The following is a 17476-nucleotide window of genomic DNA, read 5'->3' on the forward strand; positions in this document are numbered from 1 at the left end:
AAAACAGTTCTTGAAACTTTGCAGTTACTATACAAAAGCTTTTCATAAACTCTGTTTCCTGATCTTCATTAAACGTTAACATCAAGTGGCCGTGGGGCAATTAGCTTGCCTCCTGAAATCAATAAAAAATCAACAATTTGGAAATAGTTGTACAGTAAAATAGTTCAATAATTATTCTCTCATAGTGTTGTGGCCAAGTGGTTCCAGTGTAAATGCAGTCCAGATGAGATTCTGATCCTTAGGAGTGAAGCCTGAAGCAAATCGGTGGTTTGCTTAGAGACCTCCTCATCAGAATGGACTGCTGTAAGAAAGCTTTCCTGGCAAAACCTCAGGAGTGGGAGGGCAAGGGTGAAGGGTAAATGCGAGCTTTAAGCCGTGTTAAAGTCGGTCTGGCATTCGGCTTAAGTAGCTCAGAGGTACTCAGTTCAAAATTTAGAGCTCTAAACTAAATGATAAACCCAATAGACAAAAATGAGGCACCCCACACTCGGCATTTAGCCTCCAGACAGGGACAAATTATTTTGAGGAGACAAAAGGTGTACTAGGAATTTGGAATACAATCATTCAAGCATTTCTCCAACGAATATTCACATCTGAGATGCAAATAAGAAATCTTTGAAGTGCTCCTAAGGAGGCAAATGAGGTTGCTAAACATGACCCCTGAAAGACATTTTGCTTAAAAAAGAGGTTCCATCATTAATAACAACAGAAATTTATTTCTTTGCCAACCCCCTTTTCAGAGGGAAGTCAATACCTTTTTTTTTTTTTTTTCCCTAACCTGAGCCCATTCTCTTTAGCACCTGATTTGAAGCCAATGCAGCATCAAAAATTGCAGTATCCATTAAACCAAACCTCAAATACTTGCTTTGGAAACTTCATACCACCCTCTAGGCTCCATAGTGTTGTTTGGAGAACTGTCTTAGAACTTAAAAAAGAAATCAAGTATCATTTTTAGCATAAACAAATGCTTCAAATGTATGCCATGTATTTGCTGCCTTCAAAGGGAAAACTTTTAACTCAGATGCTTGGCACTGAGATCACAAAGGATCAACTCAGTGGACTGACATAAGTGTTAAACTTTTTTAAAGTACCTTTTTAAGGGCTTGCACCTGCTCCCCCATCCACATAGATGTACTGACATGTATTTGACTAAACTGACTACATGCATGCCCAAACATGCAGGCTGAGTAGATTTTACAAGATAAGCAACCAAGTGTTTTCATGTCTGAGGGTGGCTAGAACACAAACTTGCCAGTCATCTTGTGGGGGGAAAGAATGCCTTTGAAAAAAATATGTAGGGCATCATTTTAGATAATGGTGAAATGTATTCAGATGCCATCCTGTGCAGCTTTTTTTTTTTTTCTAAGTGCTGCTTCTTAGAGGGGGGCCTAAACTTGATCCACTTTCTGCAGTTGTGATTGGGAAGATGATTATTAGAGGCTTACTACTCAAAGTGCAGTCCTCAGACCCGCAGAAACGGTTTCACCTGGGAGTCCGTCAGAAATGCAGATGCTCAGGCCCCACTCCAGAACCAGGGAAGCAGAATCCTTAATATAGCAGGATCCCAGGGGAATCTGTATACTTGTTAAATGTCCCTTCTCCTGGGGTCATCATTGGTGATTTGTATGTACTTTAAAATCTAAGAACCTTCTTTTAGAGCATTGCTCCCCCCAAGTTACGTAGTTCCCTTGGAAATTTGCAGAGCAGTGACATGGTCAGAACTCTGCCCCAGGGAAAGCCATAAGGATGGCATTTTTGCCAGCAGGGTACAGGGAGGAGTAAAAGCAGTTTACCAACAAAGTTGACGTGCATTTTGCCCCCCATCTCATCCTACCTACCTGCTGCAAAAAATAAATCGAAGGAACAGTGCCAGGGCATTCTGACTTCTTTGTGGCTGACAATCCATGTCATAGCAATTCTAGACTTTTTTTTTTTAATGCAAAGCTAAACTCCTTTTGCTACATACCGGGTTGGGTGGCTGTGGTGTATATATGTTCAGCAAATCAGTAACATTAACATATTAGAATAGAAACATGCTATTTTTAAAAAGTGCTATGAATTGCACAGATGATTTCTCCACCTCCAATCAAAAATAAGAGGGAAAAATATGGAAAGCTCAGATTATCTAGTTATTACATGGCTTGCTACAGAGAGTAGATTTATAGATCATCTCTTCACTCTTGGCCTCTTCAGTTAAAATTTAAAGTAGTGATTGCAGTAGAAGTTATGAAAAAGTGGAAGTACAGACAGATCTGTAAACCAATCCTTCTCACTTTTTCCCCATTTTTAAAGGCCAAAAAGGGAACACAGCAATCTGGAGATGGTATTCAGGTTAAAACCATGCCAGCGAGTTGCACATAGAGACAAGGACAAAAAGAGACAACACAATTTAATCAATTTGAAAGGCAATCCCCCCAAAGTTGGAAACTAATACTGGAGATCCACATACTGATTGGGGGTAAAAATCAAACTGACTCGAAAAGGATTCAAAGGATCCTACAGAATAGTGACTGAAGATTCAAGAGAGTCTGTGTCCGCAATTAGGATTCTCAGAATGAAGAGTGTGGGCCAAAAACTATATACTGTGCAAGAAAATTCTGTTCCTCAAATGAGGAGCCAACAGGGTCAAAGAGCCCCCAACTATAACAAAAACTCTGAAAGTAAACTGAAAATGCCATCATCCATGCATTTGTAATATATATTACATATTTTCATATATATTTGTTACATATATAACATATATATATATTACATGCAAGAGAACAAATTTGAGTTGATAACATTGAAAACAATTTTAAACAAGAAAATTAGAGCTAATGAAGCAAAGGAATCAAATGAATGGGCGGACAGAACGCCAGAGGATGAAATTCTTGTACTGTCACATACTCTCACATTCTCATCTTGGAAATAGAGTTGGGGAAACATGGATCATTACTTTTCTTTTTTAAGATGTTAAGACTGTGTGGTCTGTCCCTCACCTCCATGGTGAGACGAATGAGTGGAGGGAAAAGTAGGACACTGCCCTCCAAAGTTGGGTCTAAGATTAATGATTCAGTCTCAAGTTGCAAACATCTATATCATAACATGCACAGGGGTAAAAAAGGAAGCTGAAGGCTTTAAAAGTTGAAGGAGTAAATGTTAACTGGTTTTAATTTTAAAATATGATCTACCTACTCTCAAGGCCAAGGGTTCAAACCACTGCCCACAAAATGTAACTATGTTCATGGTCATTGAAAGTTAAGTCCTGGGAAGAATCTGACTCTAGTTTGTTCCATTAGACTATTTTTAAAAACCAATTCCAAGGCAGGGACTAGGAAAGGCGATTAGAACTAGGCCTCATCAATCATGACAGAACAGAGGTAAACGCAAAAGGCTAGAGACTGATATAAAATACTGCCAGTAAATTAGCAAGGAGTCCTGGGTTCCCCGGGCCTTACAAACACATGCACTGAACACTTCCTTGGGTCTGATTTCAACCTGGGGCACAGAAGTCCTGCCACTGCTAAGTGCAGCCTGATTTGACTCCACTCTGTTTGGGCTTCAGTCCAATTGGCAGATGTTCTTGTAGAAGCTGATCTCAGACACTTTCCCTTTCTAATTTTTTGGCACCACTGCCTCTGTTGCACGGGACTTCATCTCAAACTTCGTCTCCAATTCCCCAAGTTTTTGCTTGTCTTGTAGCTTTGGTTTTCTCTTGAACCTTTCTGCCCCAGAGGTTCAGATGAACCTCCTAAATCACTGGTAATTCCTTTGGTGCAAAGAGGAGTTATAAAATGACTTGCAAATCTCCAACCATTCCTTTGCTCCCCCCCACCCCCACCCTCTGAAATGAGTAACTTCAGAAGCAAAAATGCAAACATAAGGTAATCAGTGTGAATGCTGTGCAAATGCACCGTTTTCTCTTACAGGTTGGACTTTGTAGAATGAAATGCCAGAGCTCTGATATTTATTATCTGAAATAAGTTTAACATTTGGAGAAATGTGTTCACACACATACTCTTGGAAGGAACAGCAAGCTGAGTGGACGGAGAGCAGAGGGAGGGCAGAAAACACAATGGACCCACTTTTGCTACGTGTTGGGCAAAGTTAGATAATTGGGACCTTCTGAGCAGAAAGAACTCGCAGATAAAGTAAAACGCAAACTGATTTCTAACTCTTGATGAGGGCCACTAGAAACCAATTTTAAATATACATGACCACAAAATCAATAACGAAATCTTATGTTTTATTTAATACTTTGGCCAGACCAGCCTCTTTGAAGGGATCACTAGATTAGGAAAGAGGAACAACAAACCATCATTCACTTTCCTGCAGTTTCACCATTTTCCTAATTATTTCTATTCGCCCTGCTTTATTCTTTCTGCAGATTAAGGGGGGGGGGGAGTTGGTGGTGTTTCTATTTTAGATCAGCAATGTCTGGTTCTTATCCAAATATTCCACCTAATGAGGACGTACGTTCTCATGAATTGGACAACCACTCTGCAACATTCCTGAGAATTGAATAATATAATAATCTTGAAAGTCAGCAGAGTGGATTATCCACTCTTTTTTTTTTTTTCTGGACTTGAACTTGTGACCTTAACAGTAGCGCTGCAAAAAAGCAAACGTGCTAAGCACTTTGCCCGAGTAACCTTCCATGTAGACTTTTCATCTTAAATACACACAAATGAAAACAACTACAATTTTTGGAAAAGTATGTACAAACCCAATACTTCTTTTGATTACATATAAATACAAATTAGCTATTTTTCCTAAAAAGTGGTTATAATAGTAAATAAATACAAAATAAATCTGACCATTATACTTCATGTGCTGGGGCTGAACCCATATAAAATGTACAACTAAATACATTTTAAATCTTTAAGGAATAATTCTCTGATTAAAATATTTGCTTTCCCAACTTCTTTTTGTAGATATAAATATATTTTCAAAATAGCTGTGTTTTTTTTTTTTTCCATTCCATTCCATAAATAAAGTCTTCATTGGGAAATATTAAAGTGTCAACTTGGTTTTTTTTTTTTTTTTTGCTTTTTTCTAAAATATATATATGTGTGTGCACGTGTGTACGTATACACACACATATATTTAATCTTGCTGTGCTAACGACACCCACAACCCTCCACAACCATGTCCTGATAGTTCTTTAATACCACCTTTTCATTTTCATCAAGGTACAGCATGGAGATAGCACTGAGTTCTGTTGGGACACAGCATGCCTTCGGAATCTTTGAGTTCACAGAATTGACCAACGTCTGAACAATGGCATGATTAGTGGAGTTCAGATGATCAGCCAGGGGAAAAGGGCATTCCCCGTGGCAGTAAAAGGCATGATACCCCGGGGGTGCCACGATCCAGTCATTCCACCCCACGTCACTGAAGTCCACGTACAAAGGGTGCCTCTTGCAGCTGGACTTCAGGCGTTTCCGCTGTTTGTGTTTCGCTTGACGCTTTTCTCTTTTGTGCAGAGGATATCCTTTCCCATCGTGGCCAAAAGTTACTAGCAAAGGCCTTACTTGTGACCAGCTGTGTTCATCTTGGTGCAAAGACCTGCTAATCCTAACATGTCTCTTGGAGACACCTTGGTTCTCCTCCAAGTGGGTCACTTCCACCACGAACCCGTGGTTGGCGTGTCCCTGTGCAGTCCACCGCATCACAGCAGGTGTGACGTCAAAGCTTTCCCACCTGCTTGCATTCGGATTCACCAACCTGGTGTCCAACAGTCGGGTCACAGGGAATTTCGAGTTGGTTGTTACAGGCTTTATAATTTCATAAATATTAATTCGGTGACAGAAACTGCTATTGCTTTCCAAAGCCTCCTGTATCTGTTCCCGAAAAACCTGAAGTTCTGCTGAGGTGATAAACTCCTCAGTGGGGATAGAAGTTAAATTAAAGAAGAATCGCCGAGTTGTTTTTCCACTGGCTTCTGGAACTTCTTCCAAAGATTCTAATATGATATAAAAAGGTACAAAAGAAAAAGAAGGAAGAAGAAAAATCATTCATTGGGATAAGCAATGGCAATCTGATTATATATAAGAATTTTTAAACCTCATTTTAGTGTTTAACTCATAAAAATTTGCAATCAGAAAATAAAATTTTTCCCTTTAAATATGAAAGAAGTCTCCCTTTTCTATATGTTTGTGCCATGTACATATCATGAAACAAAATTTCATTATTCACTGTTATTCTTTTGATCTAATACATGCCTGCTGCTTCCAGGTGGCTATAATAATGGGGGAAATGAAGCATTTCTTTGGAATTTGCAGACTTTTAAAAAACTCAAAACTTCAGCAGTTTCGTTAGTTGAGGTCTAATGAGTGAGGATCTGAGGAAATTATTGCATTTCTTTAAGGGGGAAAAGAAAGGCTTTTATGTCAATCCCTTAAGCAGTATTCTAAAATATTACTCTTCAATTGAGCTGATTTACAAATTTCGATATACAGATTTCAGTTTCCTAATTAAAAGACTGAAACTCAACATCAATGATGACATTTTGCAAAGCCCAGCTTACTGCTTTTCTCAAAATTCCAGAGACAAAGGCATTTATATGGATCTACTTCTTAGCACCATTATGGGTGGTACTAAGACACTGTTGTAACTAAAGCTAAACAATTTCAAGAGAAATAGCTTCTCAACTGTTGCCTGTTCTCTCACATCCTTATGACCTCAAAAAATGGAAATCTCATTTTAGATGATTTTGGAGGGGAAAAAAATAACTTTGGCTACTATTTCTAGCTCCTTTATATATTTTTAGAAATCATAAATAAAATATATATCTACCCAATAATAGACTGCAGGACAGATGTGAAACCAAGGGAAATTTACAGAAATATCAATATGATATTCATGATATAAGGGGTCATCTCATTCTATTACAGAATAGTCATTCTACATCTATTATCATTATTGGAAAAGACCAATTTAAATGGGCAACTATAAGTTGCTCACAGGATTTAGATGCTCTGGCAGAGAATCTCCTCAGTTTACTCATTCAAAGGCTCCATCTGTGTCAACTTCACCATCAAAGCAAGTCATCATCAAAAGCTAAGTGGAAGCACCAGGCTCAATGGGGGACAGTTCATACCAAATTATGGAGTAATGTTTTCACGCAGTACTTCTCAAACTTTAGTCTGTACATGAAACACCCAGGGAAGGAATCATAAATCTTAAAATGCAGATTCTGGATGAGGTCAGGGGTGGGGTCAGATTCTGCATTTCCAGCAAGTCCCCAGGTGGTGCTGTGAGCTGGTGGACCACACTTGGCGTGTCATGGTTTTAAAGGATGCTTTTCCCATTCGAGTGACTATTTTGGCAACAGAGCATATTTTTAAGTGTTTTTTTTTTTTTCTTTTTGTTAAATGACACAAAAATGAGTAGAACTATTAGTGTTGGCCATGGAACAAGAGCTGAGGCTGTGGACAGGCAGTCGGGACTCAGACCACAAGGCTGTAAAAGCTCATCTACTTGGACTTTAGAGGACAATCAAGTTAAGAAGTAAGCCCCCCTCGATCTCTCTCAGGCCTAACCATTCACACCTCTTGAAACACCTTTTGGGATTCATCCACACTCTAAACCCAATTGTTAGCTAAAGTCACTTCAGGCCAGGCATTATTATTAAATAACCCTCCCACTAATCTAACCAGGGGTCTCCCTCAGCGACTTCCAACAAGTAGGAAGGATTGTGCCAAGCTGCTTCTTTCAGACTCTTCTTCCCATAATTCAGAAACCCTCTGATGTTTCTGCTAAACATGCTCTTTCAGCACTAGCAAGTGGCTACTGGAGAAAAAAAGAGTGAGGTACAAATACGCAACATTCTCCAGACGCGGAGGATACCAGAGCCAGAACTTCACATGAGCTCCTGCTTGCTCTGCTGTCAGCACAGCTGAACAGCTGCTGCTCTTTTCCTTTAAAGAGGGAGAAGTAAAAGCAAATCATCCAAGGCATTCACTGAAGAGCTATATTCACAAAGGTACCCAGAGCAATCAGAATCGCAACAGAAACCCTGAGTGCAAATCCATATAGAAAAAGGAAAGAAGTTCGAAACATACACACACAGACACACAGTCAAAGGATGAGAATGAAGGGAGAATCTCCAAGGTAAGTATGAGAATTAGGTAAATAAAGTAAAAAGGGGCATATAAAAGAGACAGAAAATAGAATACCAACCCTCCAAAAAAGAAATATAAGACTGAGTCAGAGAAAATTGCCCTATTCGACCAGATTTGACCTCTTTGGCCTAGTACAATTTCATGTGGTTCAAAATCTCCTTGGAGGTAAGTGGCAGGAGAAATTTAGAACTGCATTATAAAATAATAACAAAGTAACACGAAGACCTTCTTTATTGACACTCCAGCTACACCTCAGTCAACCTATCCTTTGAAAGACCTCTATCCACCCCGAAAACAAAGGCCTCCATTAGGACAACCTGACTGAAGACTCCAGGCACAGAAACTTCCAAAACCAGGAAAACAGTTGCCTGAAGTTAGGGTACCTCATACCCACTGTCTTTGATTTGCCAGGGAGGGTCACAAATCTTTTCCTGAGTTCAGAAAAATCAAATCAACCTATCTGAAATAAAGTAAATTAAAGGGAAAAAGAAAACCTCTGCAAATTTTCTCAGAAATCATGAGGATTCTGAAAATACAGAGCATTTAGCCTAATTAGGTAATGTATGCCTTGGGCGGGGGGCTTATATACTTGATAATACTCTGTAAATATTCTGGGTTGAATATGCTGAACTTGCTAGGGGATTTGAGGATTCTGGCTTATCTTATAACTGAGTTCCTAAGCCTCTAAGTTCTTAACCAAATGCTTGGAGCCATGTCTGCAAAAATGTGAGAAAGTAAAGAAAATTAAGGGGACAATGGTATCCAACTTCTCCAAAAGTGAAGTCCTAACTTAACCACCCCCACTTTGTCAACTATTCGTCTAGTCGAGAAAAGCCAAAAATGGGCCTGCATTTTCTCAACCTTTATCTACAAGTAAACAGCCTGTGTTCACCCTCTCTTCTTCCCTAGACAAGGGAAGAATATGACATAAAACAAAGAGGTCATAATGGTAATGACAGCTAATGTCTACTGAATGCTTTTTGTGATCTGCCACTAACAGCTTTATATGAATTATCTCACAACAAACTGATTAGAGAGGAGCTGTTCTTATCTCCATTCTGTAAATGAAATAGTTGGAGCTCAGAGAGGTTAAGTAACTTGCCTCAGGTCACAGAGCTAATAAATGCAGAAAAATACAAACTCAAGCTTACTGTACATCCTGAGTTTCTACACTAGAATGTACCAACAGAGGAGTCAAAAACTCAAACAAAAGTCAAAACCATTAGAAGCATATTCATATGTAACATAATAACAACTGTGGGGCGAGTTCTGTCCCAATTAAAGGGATAGAAATGTGCTACCCAAAAATGGTGGGGACAAAAGACAGAATAAATGGAATAGTAAATTGACCAGCCCACTGGCACAGGTATACCTTTTTTGAAATCACTGACATTTGGTGGCTACCTTAAGGGATGGAGAGTTTCCGCAAAAAGTGAGTCACGATACTTTGAGAATTTTGCAACACTCTTTGGACCAAAAAAAGGGTACATTAAAATAACAACATCAACAAAACCTGGAGGTGTTCTGGGATATCAGTGAGCTTGGGAAGCACTGCCCTGAAACAAAACGAAAGTGACGAAGAATAATAAACAAGATTTTCTAGAATATGAAAATTGCTAGAGAATTAATATATCAGAGAAAGAAAGATAAAATACTAATGATGAAAAGGAATTGGGCTTTTAAAAACAGACCATCAGGAGATGACAAAGTAAAGAGCATGACAGTCATCACTAGCACTGATTTGGCCTCTGCCTACCCTTAGCTCCAACAGTTTTGGAAAGATCACGTGCCTTCTCATTGTCTTCTGACTGCTTAGTGAAATACCCAGAGGGCAAGTCTGAAGAAGACAGAATAGCTCAATGAGAAGGAGAGAAGGGATCAAAATAGAATATAGGGGAACCACTCAAAAAGAGGTGAAACAGAAAACATCAGTGCCAAGGAATTATCATGAGATGTAAGAGCCTCAATCCCAATGGGCATTTCCAAGTAGAATAGCTGCTCTGCTTGATGGTGCCGGTCGTAATCACTCCTGGGGCAGAGGAAAGCACGCCAGGTAAGTACTGCACTCAGGGGGGCTGTGTCCAAATCCTCTGGTTGCACTGGGAATTTGTTGGCACAAGTTCTCCTTTACAGGGCAATGATTGTTTCTTGAATTTCCCTATTATATGGATAGCTTCATGGTAATTATATTTGTGGGAACAGGATTAATCTATATTTGAAAGCTTTAGTCATAGAGGTAAATAATTCAGTTATCCCATGCAAAAAGAAGACTCTTTCTGAGTATGGAGAGCAAGCATGTGGCTCTAGATTCCAATCTAACAGGAAAGCCTAAAGACTTTTTGCAGGGCCAACGAAGTCAACCAATTTCAAAGTATTTCTAACCACAACAAAGCACAAAACGCTCTTTCCAGTTGGAGAAATGATTTTTCTGCTCTCAACAGCAGTTCTGAAAGGCCTAAGTGGCTGAAGCACTTTTTAATGACTTTGAAAAAAAAGAAAATTTGAGCAAAGTGTTGGCTCTCCCAAATAAAAGTCGCCACAGAAAGGCTCAGACAAAATTCAGTAGGAGAAATTACAACTGATACTTTTTGTCTCAGATTGTCTCCCATGTGGCCCCATTCTCTGCACATGGTTGAAAGAACTCCACCATATCTAGTCTGTGATTCCATTAAACCAGCCCGATCGCATCCACACACAAATAAAACCAACAGATAATACTTGTGATGGGGTCCTTTTGGTACCTGCTCAAATAAATGCCCATTAATGGGGTATAAGCCAAATTCTGCTCTTGAGCAAGCAACCTTAAAAGCATGGTTTATTAGAGGTCTTTTAGTGGGATGCATGGCAAAAAGATGTTTATAAAAACCAAACACTGGACTACAACAATGAAATGATCTTTGAAAAGTATATGTGGCCTAATTATGATATACTAGGCACAACCAGGAAAGAAATGGATTTGCTGAAATTTGGGGCAAAAATCACACAGTTTTTCTGTCTAATCTAATTACACTAAGATCTGAATTCATTGCAACTTGATTTAAGCAGGTTGGTAAGTTCAGTACTGTGTGTCTGTAATATTTACAGCTTTAAAGATAAAGCAACACGTTCAAATAATTTGTAGGCTGTTTAGTTTCGACCAAGCAACTTCTAGAGTGACAGTTTTCATTCTCTGAAAATATGCAGACTTCATTGATGAAATCCTCATGCAATTCATGTTTTTGATGTCAATTCACTTAAACAGTCTCCCTTTTAAGCTAAAAGAAACACACAGAATCTTCATGGCCTTAAAAATAAAGTTAAGAAACAGTTTCTATCCTAAATTTTCAGGAGTGGCTGAAACAGCTGGTTACTTTCTATCCAGAAAACTCATCTAACCACCATCAGCTGGGAATGGTCAGCTGGATACATAATGATCCCAGGGTTAAGGTGACAGACGTACAAAATGAAAACATTTCTCCAAATGACAACAGACAACTGCTTCAGTGGATGAATTCTGAAGTAGAATGCAATCTTACCGCCTTTCAAATCTGATTGCTGCTAGCAGACAGTACCTCACCTAGAATTGTGCTTGAAAATGAAAGATCAACTCAGTGTCCCCTTCTTAAGGTATGGATGCCTCATTACCTTTTGTTCTATGAGCTAGCTTTGGGGCTTTTGACAACTCTCAACCAGTGTTCTCGAAAGGATAAGTCCTACTTCACACTGGGATAAAATGCCTGGCTGTGGTATTCTGATTTGTTTATATACAAGCATAGATTTCCATTTGAAATTTAGCATCTCAGCAGGGCAAAGCAAGAAAAAAGGAACTTTACTCCCAACTCACCAGGATCCTACCCAATTTCGTATTCTTTTCTAGAACTTGAAGGAACCCATGCTCTATTTAGAATGCATTGAGCCAAGGGGGTATTTAAAAGTGTAGGAAAAGAATTGAGGTGGAACATGTTTTTGACTAATTACTCTAAGAACTTAGGTACAACAGCTCTCAATAGCTGCTCTAAGACATTTCAAATCCACTAAATGCCTTTCTGATGAAACAAGCAGAAATGTCCTACCCTAAAAAAAAATACCACATCCAATATCATTAAAAAAAAAATCCACATTTCAGTGTACATGAAGGAAAACAGGCAGCTGCTGCAAAAGCTTTTATCTGAAGGCTTTCCTTGTCTCTACACTGAGCCTATCTCAGACTTAAGCACAAGACAAGAAAGTCATTGTGAAAATATGACTGATTGTGGAATTGATCTCTCATGGGGATTAGACAGGGCTCCAAAATCTTACAACTCAGACCCAGATCAACTGTAAATTAGAAAAACTTTAGGGCCTTGGGCTTTGATTTTCCAATACTATCTCTGAAAATTCTGCCCTTGGCTCTGTCTAGCCTGAGACCCTGGCTTAGGCAGGAGAAGAGATTTATAGAGCAAGGGCTTCCAGACAAAGAAATCCCAATTCGCCCCCCAGCCCCTTTCTCTCCCTAGGGAATTCTTGCACATTTAGCTGACTAGGGGGCATGCCTTTTGCCCTCATCTTCCCCATCATTTGATTTCTCTCCAGTTCCTGGGGGAGGAGTCGCCCTTCTGGCTGCAAGCCAAGAAAAGGGTACGGATTTACTAAGGGGAATCCCTGGCTCTACGATCAAGCAAGCAGTGCCTTAAAACCTGGTTCTGTAAGGATGGTACAGAGGCAGGAGCGGAGACGTCTGCTGCTCCCGGCCAAACTGCCCTTCCATGGACGCCTTTAGTCTGCCCCAAGGAGGGCTTTGCGGGGTGACTCCCCACCTCCGTCCCCGCCCTCCGTGCGCGGCGCCTCACCTTCGTGGTGGAAGCTGCGCACCGTGTTGGCGCGGCTGGCTGCCCTCTCCAGCCGGTGGTCCGGGGCGGGGGCTCCCGGCTGGCCCGAGTGCCTGCGGTACAGGTCCAACATGTAGGGGGGCACCACGGCGTCCCGGCTGGGGGTGGGTCTCTGCTTCAGGCCGAACATGCTGAGCAGCCGCAACTCGAACTCGCTCAGGACGTCTTCCGAGGGCTGGGACGAGGGGCGGCCTGACGACGCCGCGAACTTCCTCCGGCCCAGCTCCGGTATGAGGCTGGCCGCGCCGCCCAGGAGGACCTGGGGAAGCAGCAACGCTAGAAGACAGCGGGTCCCGGCCACCATGGTCGACCTGCAGACAGGGCCGACGTTAAGTCACCGAGTTCCCCGCCCAACATAGTTCCCGCCCCCCATCCGGTCTACTGCCACCTCCTCCAGGGTGTCTGCCTGGCTTGCAACACTAACGGGGCCACATCAGAGGGGCTGAAGCTCGGACGTTTAGGAGGAATGGAGGGCCCCTAGTTCCTCCCATCTCATTCTCAATCCACGTGCCTTCGGATTTGGGTTTTGCCCCTCCCCGGCTCCATTGTCAATGACTGCCACCTCTTCTGTGACACCCACGCTGCAGGAAACCTGGGGAAACCGCCCCTGGGTCTGACAATCTGCGTTCCCTATACAAACCCAGACACACACTGCACAGCCCTCCCTTGCATATAAACACGCAGAAGTGGTGCAAGTGATGTCTTAGAGGCACTGTATAGAACTTCCTGGTATACACGTACACACACACACACACACACACACACACACAGTCTATAACTTTCAGACCCTGTAAACTGAAGGCCACAGCTTCCGAACGACACTTACAACTTGTGACCCACGGGGTATCAGGGCAGACCGCCCACCCCCGCACACTTCTAATGCAGACAAAATACACATACATCTTCCTGGGAGTACGTAAATGACTAATATCTAATATTTCACGTGTCAGCTGTTAAAAATACAGTACAAAGAGGTACTGAAGTAATGCCCTCCTTGCATTTCTGGAAATAAACGGAGATCCCCAACTTCTAGTGCTGTCCCAAATGGGACGTGGCTCTGCATGGAGAGCCGGTCTTCCGGAAAAACTTGGAGAAGGCTTTGCTATGGCAGGGCGTACAGGCTGGCAACTAACGGGTGAAATCCAGGGGCCACCCTCTCTGAAGGATTTCTCTTTCTTTTTTTTAATCATCTAAGTGTTAAAAGCCCTAGCAAAAGGAAGGAGGAGGAATCGAAGAGTGCCAACCAAGTCGCCGGGAGGCGGAAGGATGGGGGCACTCCCGCAGGGGCTCGGCTGCACGTGGACCTGGAGGGGGATCTGTTTACTTCCACCGAGCCCGGGCCCTGGAGCGACTCAGCCGCCGAGGCCGTCGCAGCTCCGCGCCGGTCCCGCAACCACCGCCACGCACCCGCGGCCCGGGCCTGCGTCTTCTACCTTTAGGAGGCCGCAGACCGTCTAAGAAGCACGCGGGGACACGTCCATTGAAAGAGCCTCCACATGGAAAAAGCTCTGGCCGAAGGACCTGGCGCGGGGACCGGGTGTCTGCTACCTTCCTCTGACTTCTCCGCCTCCTCCCCGGCGCCTACCGGGCAGTGCCCCTCTCCGCACTGGCAACGGCGTTTCTCGGGGCCGGGGTTGGGGCCGGCCGAGGTGCTGAGAGGCGGCTGGCTCAGAAGCGCGAGGCTGGCCTGGCCGGGTCAGAGGCACCCGCACGGGCGCAAGTTATTCTCCCTGCAAGTTCAAGAAGTCTCCAGCCAAGTGCTGACACACAACAACAGCGAGTAGGGGGAGGAGTGCGGGGCAGGGAAGGAAAGGCAGAAAGGAAAATCTGGTGCTGTCGTCGTCTTTAGGAACCAGTGCCTGCGGGACGCCTGGCCCCGCGCGGGGCCGGCTCCGGCACGCAGGGGGCGACGGTCGGGCGCTCGGCGCTAGCTCTGCCGCGGCCCATGGCTCGGGGCAGCCATCCTGGGCGACGCCGGTTCCAGGGAGGGGTGCAGCGGCTGCGGCGATCTCGGTGCCGGGCGAGTTGCCCCCCCGCATCACTCTGCCTTACTCCAGCGCACCCCCATTAGCGCTCGACAGTTCAAACCACCGCGGCTCCGGCGCCCCGTCGTACTCAGGCGCATTCTCCGGAGAGTCGAGTCGCGTCCCTAGGCTGCCGAGGCGGGTAGCCGTACTCTTCGAACCCGCGAGCCAAATGCCTTGCCCTTTGTGGCCAGCCTGGGGTCCGCTCACAACTCAGGCGGCGCGTCCCGGGCCCCAACACCACGGCAGGGGGTGTTCGGCATCGCGGCGCTCCGGCTCAGCTCCCAGCTCCCCGGCGTTCTGCGCGCAGGTCCGCGGCTCCGGCGCGGCCCGGACAGCCGAGGCCACGGCGCCGTGGCGCGCACGGCCGGACGCTCCAGCCCGCTCGGGGTGCGCGGCGCGGGGGTGCCTCCGAGTCCCGAGGAATCCGCACGGCGCTCGCCTCCGGGGGCGTTCGGGTCCGCGGCAGCGACGGCAGCTGCTGTCGGGCGGCCGCTGCCAATCCCCGGCGGGTGGTGGGAAGCGGAGCGGCGGGAGCAGCGCGAGCCGAACGCGGCGCGGCGGGGCGAGGACTCGGGCGGCGGCGGCGGCGACGGCGCCGTGGCGCGGCGCTCGCGGCTTTTAAAGGGGACGCCGCCTGCCGGCTCCCTGCCGGCCGCGGCCGAACACCTCCCCCTTGGCGGCGCGGGCCAGCGCAGCGCGCGGGGGATCCCCGAGCGGGCGGGAGCGGCGCGCAGGGGTGTGGACGGCGCGCCCGGGCAGCGACGACGGGTGGGGCCGAGGGCGGGAGCCGCGTGGCCGCCGAGGGGGGCGCTCTCGCCTCCACCCCCTGCACTCCAAGGGGAGAGGAACAGGAGCGCCGGGCCCTCGCGGGGACTCGGGAGGTGAAATCCGGACAAATAAAGGGTCAGGCCCTTGTTTCCCCCACGGGGCCCGTTATTCAACTTTCAGTCTGAAGTTTTTCAGTAATAGGCGATTTAGAAAGAAAGAAAAGAAAAAAAAAAAAAAAAAAAAAAAACCAGGTTAGGGGGCATGTTGCCACAAGAGTGGCAAAGACACTTCTGTGACTTCTGTGTTTCCCCGGGGTAAGGATGGAAGGGGAGAGGTGAAAAAAACAGCCTAGGTTGGAAACTGAGTGTTATTTACACTTTAACACATTGGTGTACATACTTATATTTGTACATGTAAATATAGGGAAACTAAGGCACACATTCTAAAAATATGCCTATATATATGTGAAATAGATATCCTATATATGACAGATGTGCAACTGGACTGTGTGTGTGTACCAGCAGAAGAAGACAGGAAGAATTTTATCTTTTTATGGTAGCAATCACTTCCAGCTGCCATATCGATATTTATCTCGCCTGGCTCAGGGGCAGGCGATTAGCAGCTCAGGGGAAGGTAAAAAGCGCGCAGCGTGAGCCAGGCGTACAAGATAATTCCGGTTTGGGACTTTAGAACTTTCTGACCCACCCCCTTCCGCCCTGCCTCCAGCAGTGGGACTATGACACGTGGTCAAGTCGCTTGTCTTCTTCAGCTCAAATATTCCCCAAAGCTGCCGCCCTTCTGCCTCTTGAGTCTCGGGGTCGAGGCTTCTGTCCTTCCCAGGATTCCGGGATCCCCAATAGGTTGCGCGACCCGGTTGCCCACATGATCCCTTAAGCCGAAATCCGAAAAATTCTGGAAAAGTTTTGATCCCTCAAATCTGTTCGCATGCACCTAGAGCCTTCGTGCCTGCAAGCAGAGAGACAGAGAAATCAGATGCAAGAACGAATAATAATTATTCACGTGTATTATTTTTCGGTTGGGAAGTTAAAATAATTCCAAATTCTGCTCACATAAATTGGATTAGCAACACACCGAGGGGAATTAGGCACGTGTTTCTGAAGGTATAAAGGTCAAATAAGGTATTTCGGAGAAAGCCTGCCTAGTAGGAAAATAAAAGGGGGTGTGTGTACAAAATACAAAAGAACGTGCTACTCTGTTCCCTGAAAATAAAGCATTATGAAAGCTATTGTCATTCTGAATCATTCCACACCAGACAAGCAATAAAACATATTCTACTAGTAGACACTTAAGTCAGAAAGTGTTTATTGTGCTTCTAAAACAATTTCCCTCCCTATCAAGTTTAATTGAGACGTTAACAATTGTTTCTGTCGTCAGTGAGATTTCAAAACCAAACTAAACCAAACCTGTGTGAGGCTTAAATCAGTATGTAGCTTTGAAACAGGAGGGGAAAGGTGATCGCTGTTGGAAACACCGCAAGAATAGATGAAAAGTGAATCTTGGGTGATTACATCGAGGATGTCTTGCAGCTTTAGGCCTTCTTAACTTGAGAAACGAACTTTGTCCATTTGTGGACTCATCTTCCTTAGTCAAGAATATGAGGGGAAATTGGCACTTCCGGGCCCTCTGTTCAATTTCTGTGTTGCCCATCACACAATCTCTTACGGTGGGTATGAAATTTCCAAGAGGCTGCTGCATGCCTTTCCCAAGC

General features: G+C 44.4%; 1 protein-coding gene across 2 annotated transcripts; it reads right to left on the reverse strand.

The window, feature by feature from the left end:
- Positions 1–4204: 4204 nt before the first annotated feature.
- On the reverse strand, positions 4205–14647 carry BMP2 (bone morphogenetic protein 2). 2 transcript variants are annotated; one of them, XM_037812312.1, is made up of 3 exons: positions 14538–14647; positions 12914–13263; positions 4205–5944 (listed from the first exon to the last, which is right to left on the reverse strand). In XM_037812312.1, exons 2-3 carry the CDS (start codon positions 13254–13256, stop codon positions 5100–5102), a joined length of 1188 nt encoding a protein of 395 aa, XP_037668240.1. In that variant the 5' UTR covers positions 13257–13263; positions 14538–14647; the 3' UTR covers positions 4205–5099. The 2 variants fall into 2 exon arrangements, with proteins under 2 accessions (XP_037668240.1, XP_037668239.1); XM_037812311.1 differs by lacking the exon at positions 14538–14647 and adding an exon at positions 14386–14518.
- Between the last annotated feature and the right edge of the window lie 2829 nt (positions 14648–17476).

This window comes from Choloepus didactylus, chromosome 19 (assembly GCF_015220235.1).
Source record: "Choloepus didactylus isolate mChoDid1 chromosome 19, mChoDid1.pri, whole genome shotgun sequence".
Lineage (NCBI taxonomy): Eukaryota > Metazoa > Chordata > Mammalia > Pilosa > Megalonychidae > Choloepus > Choloepus didactylus.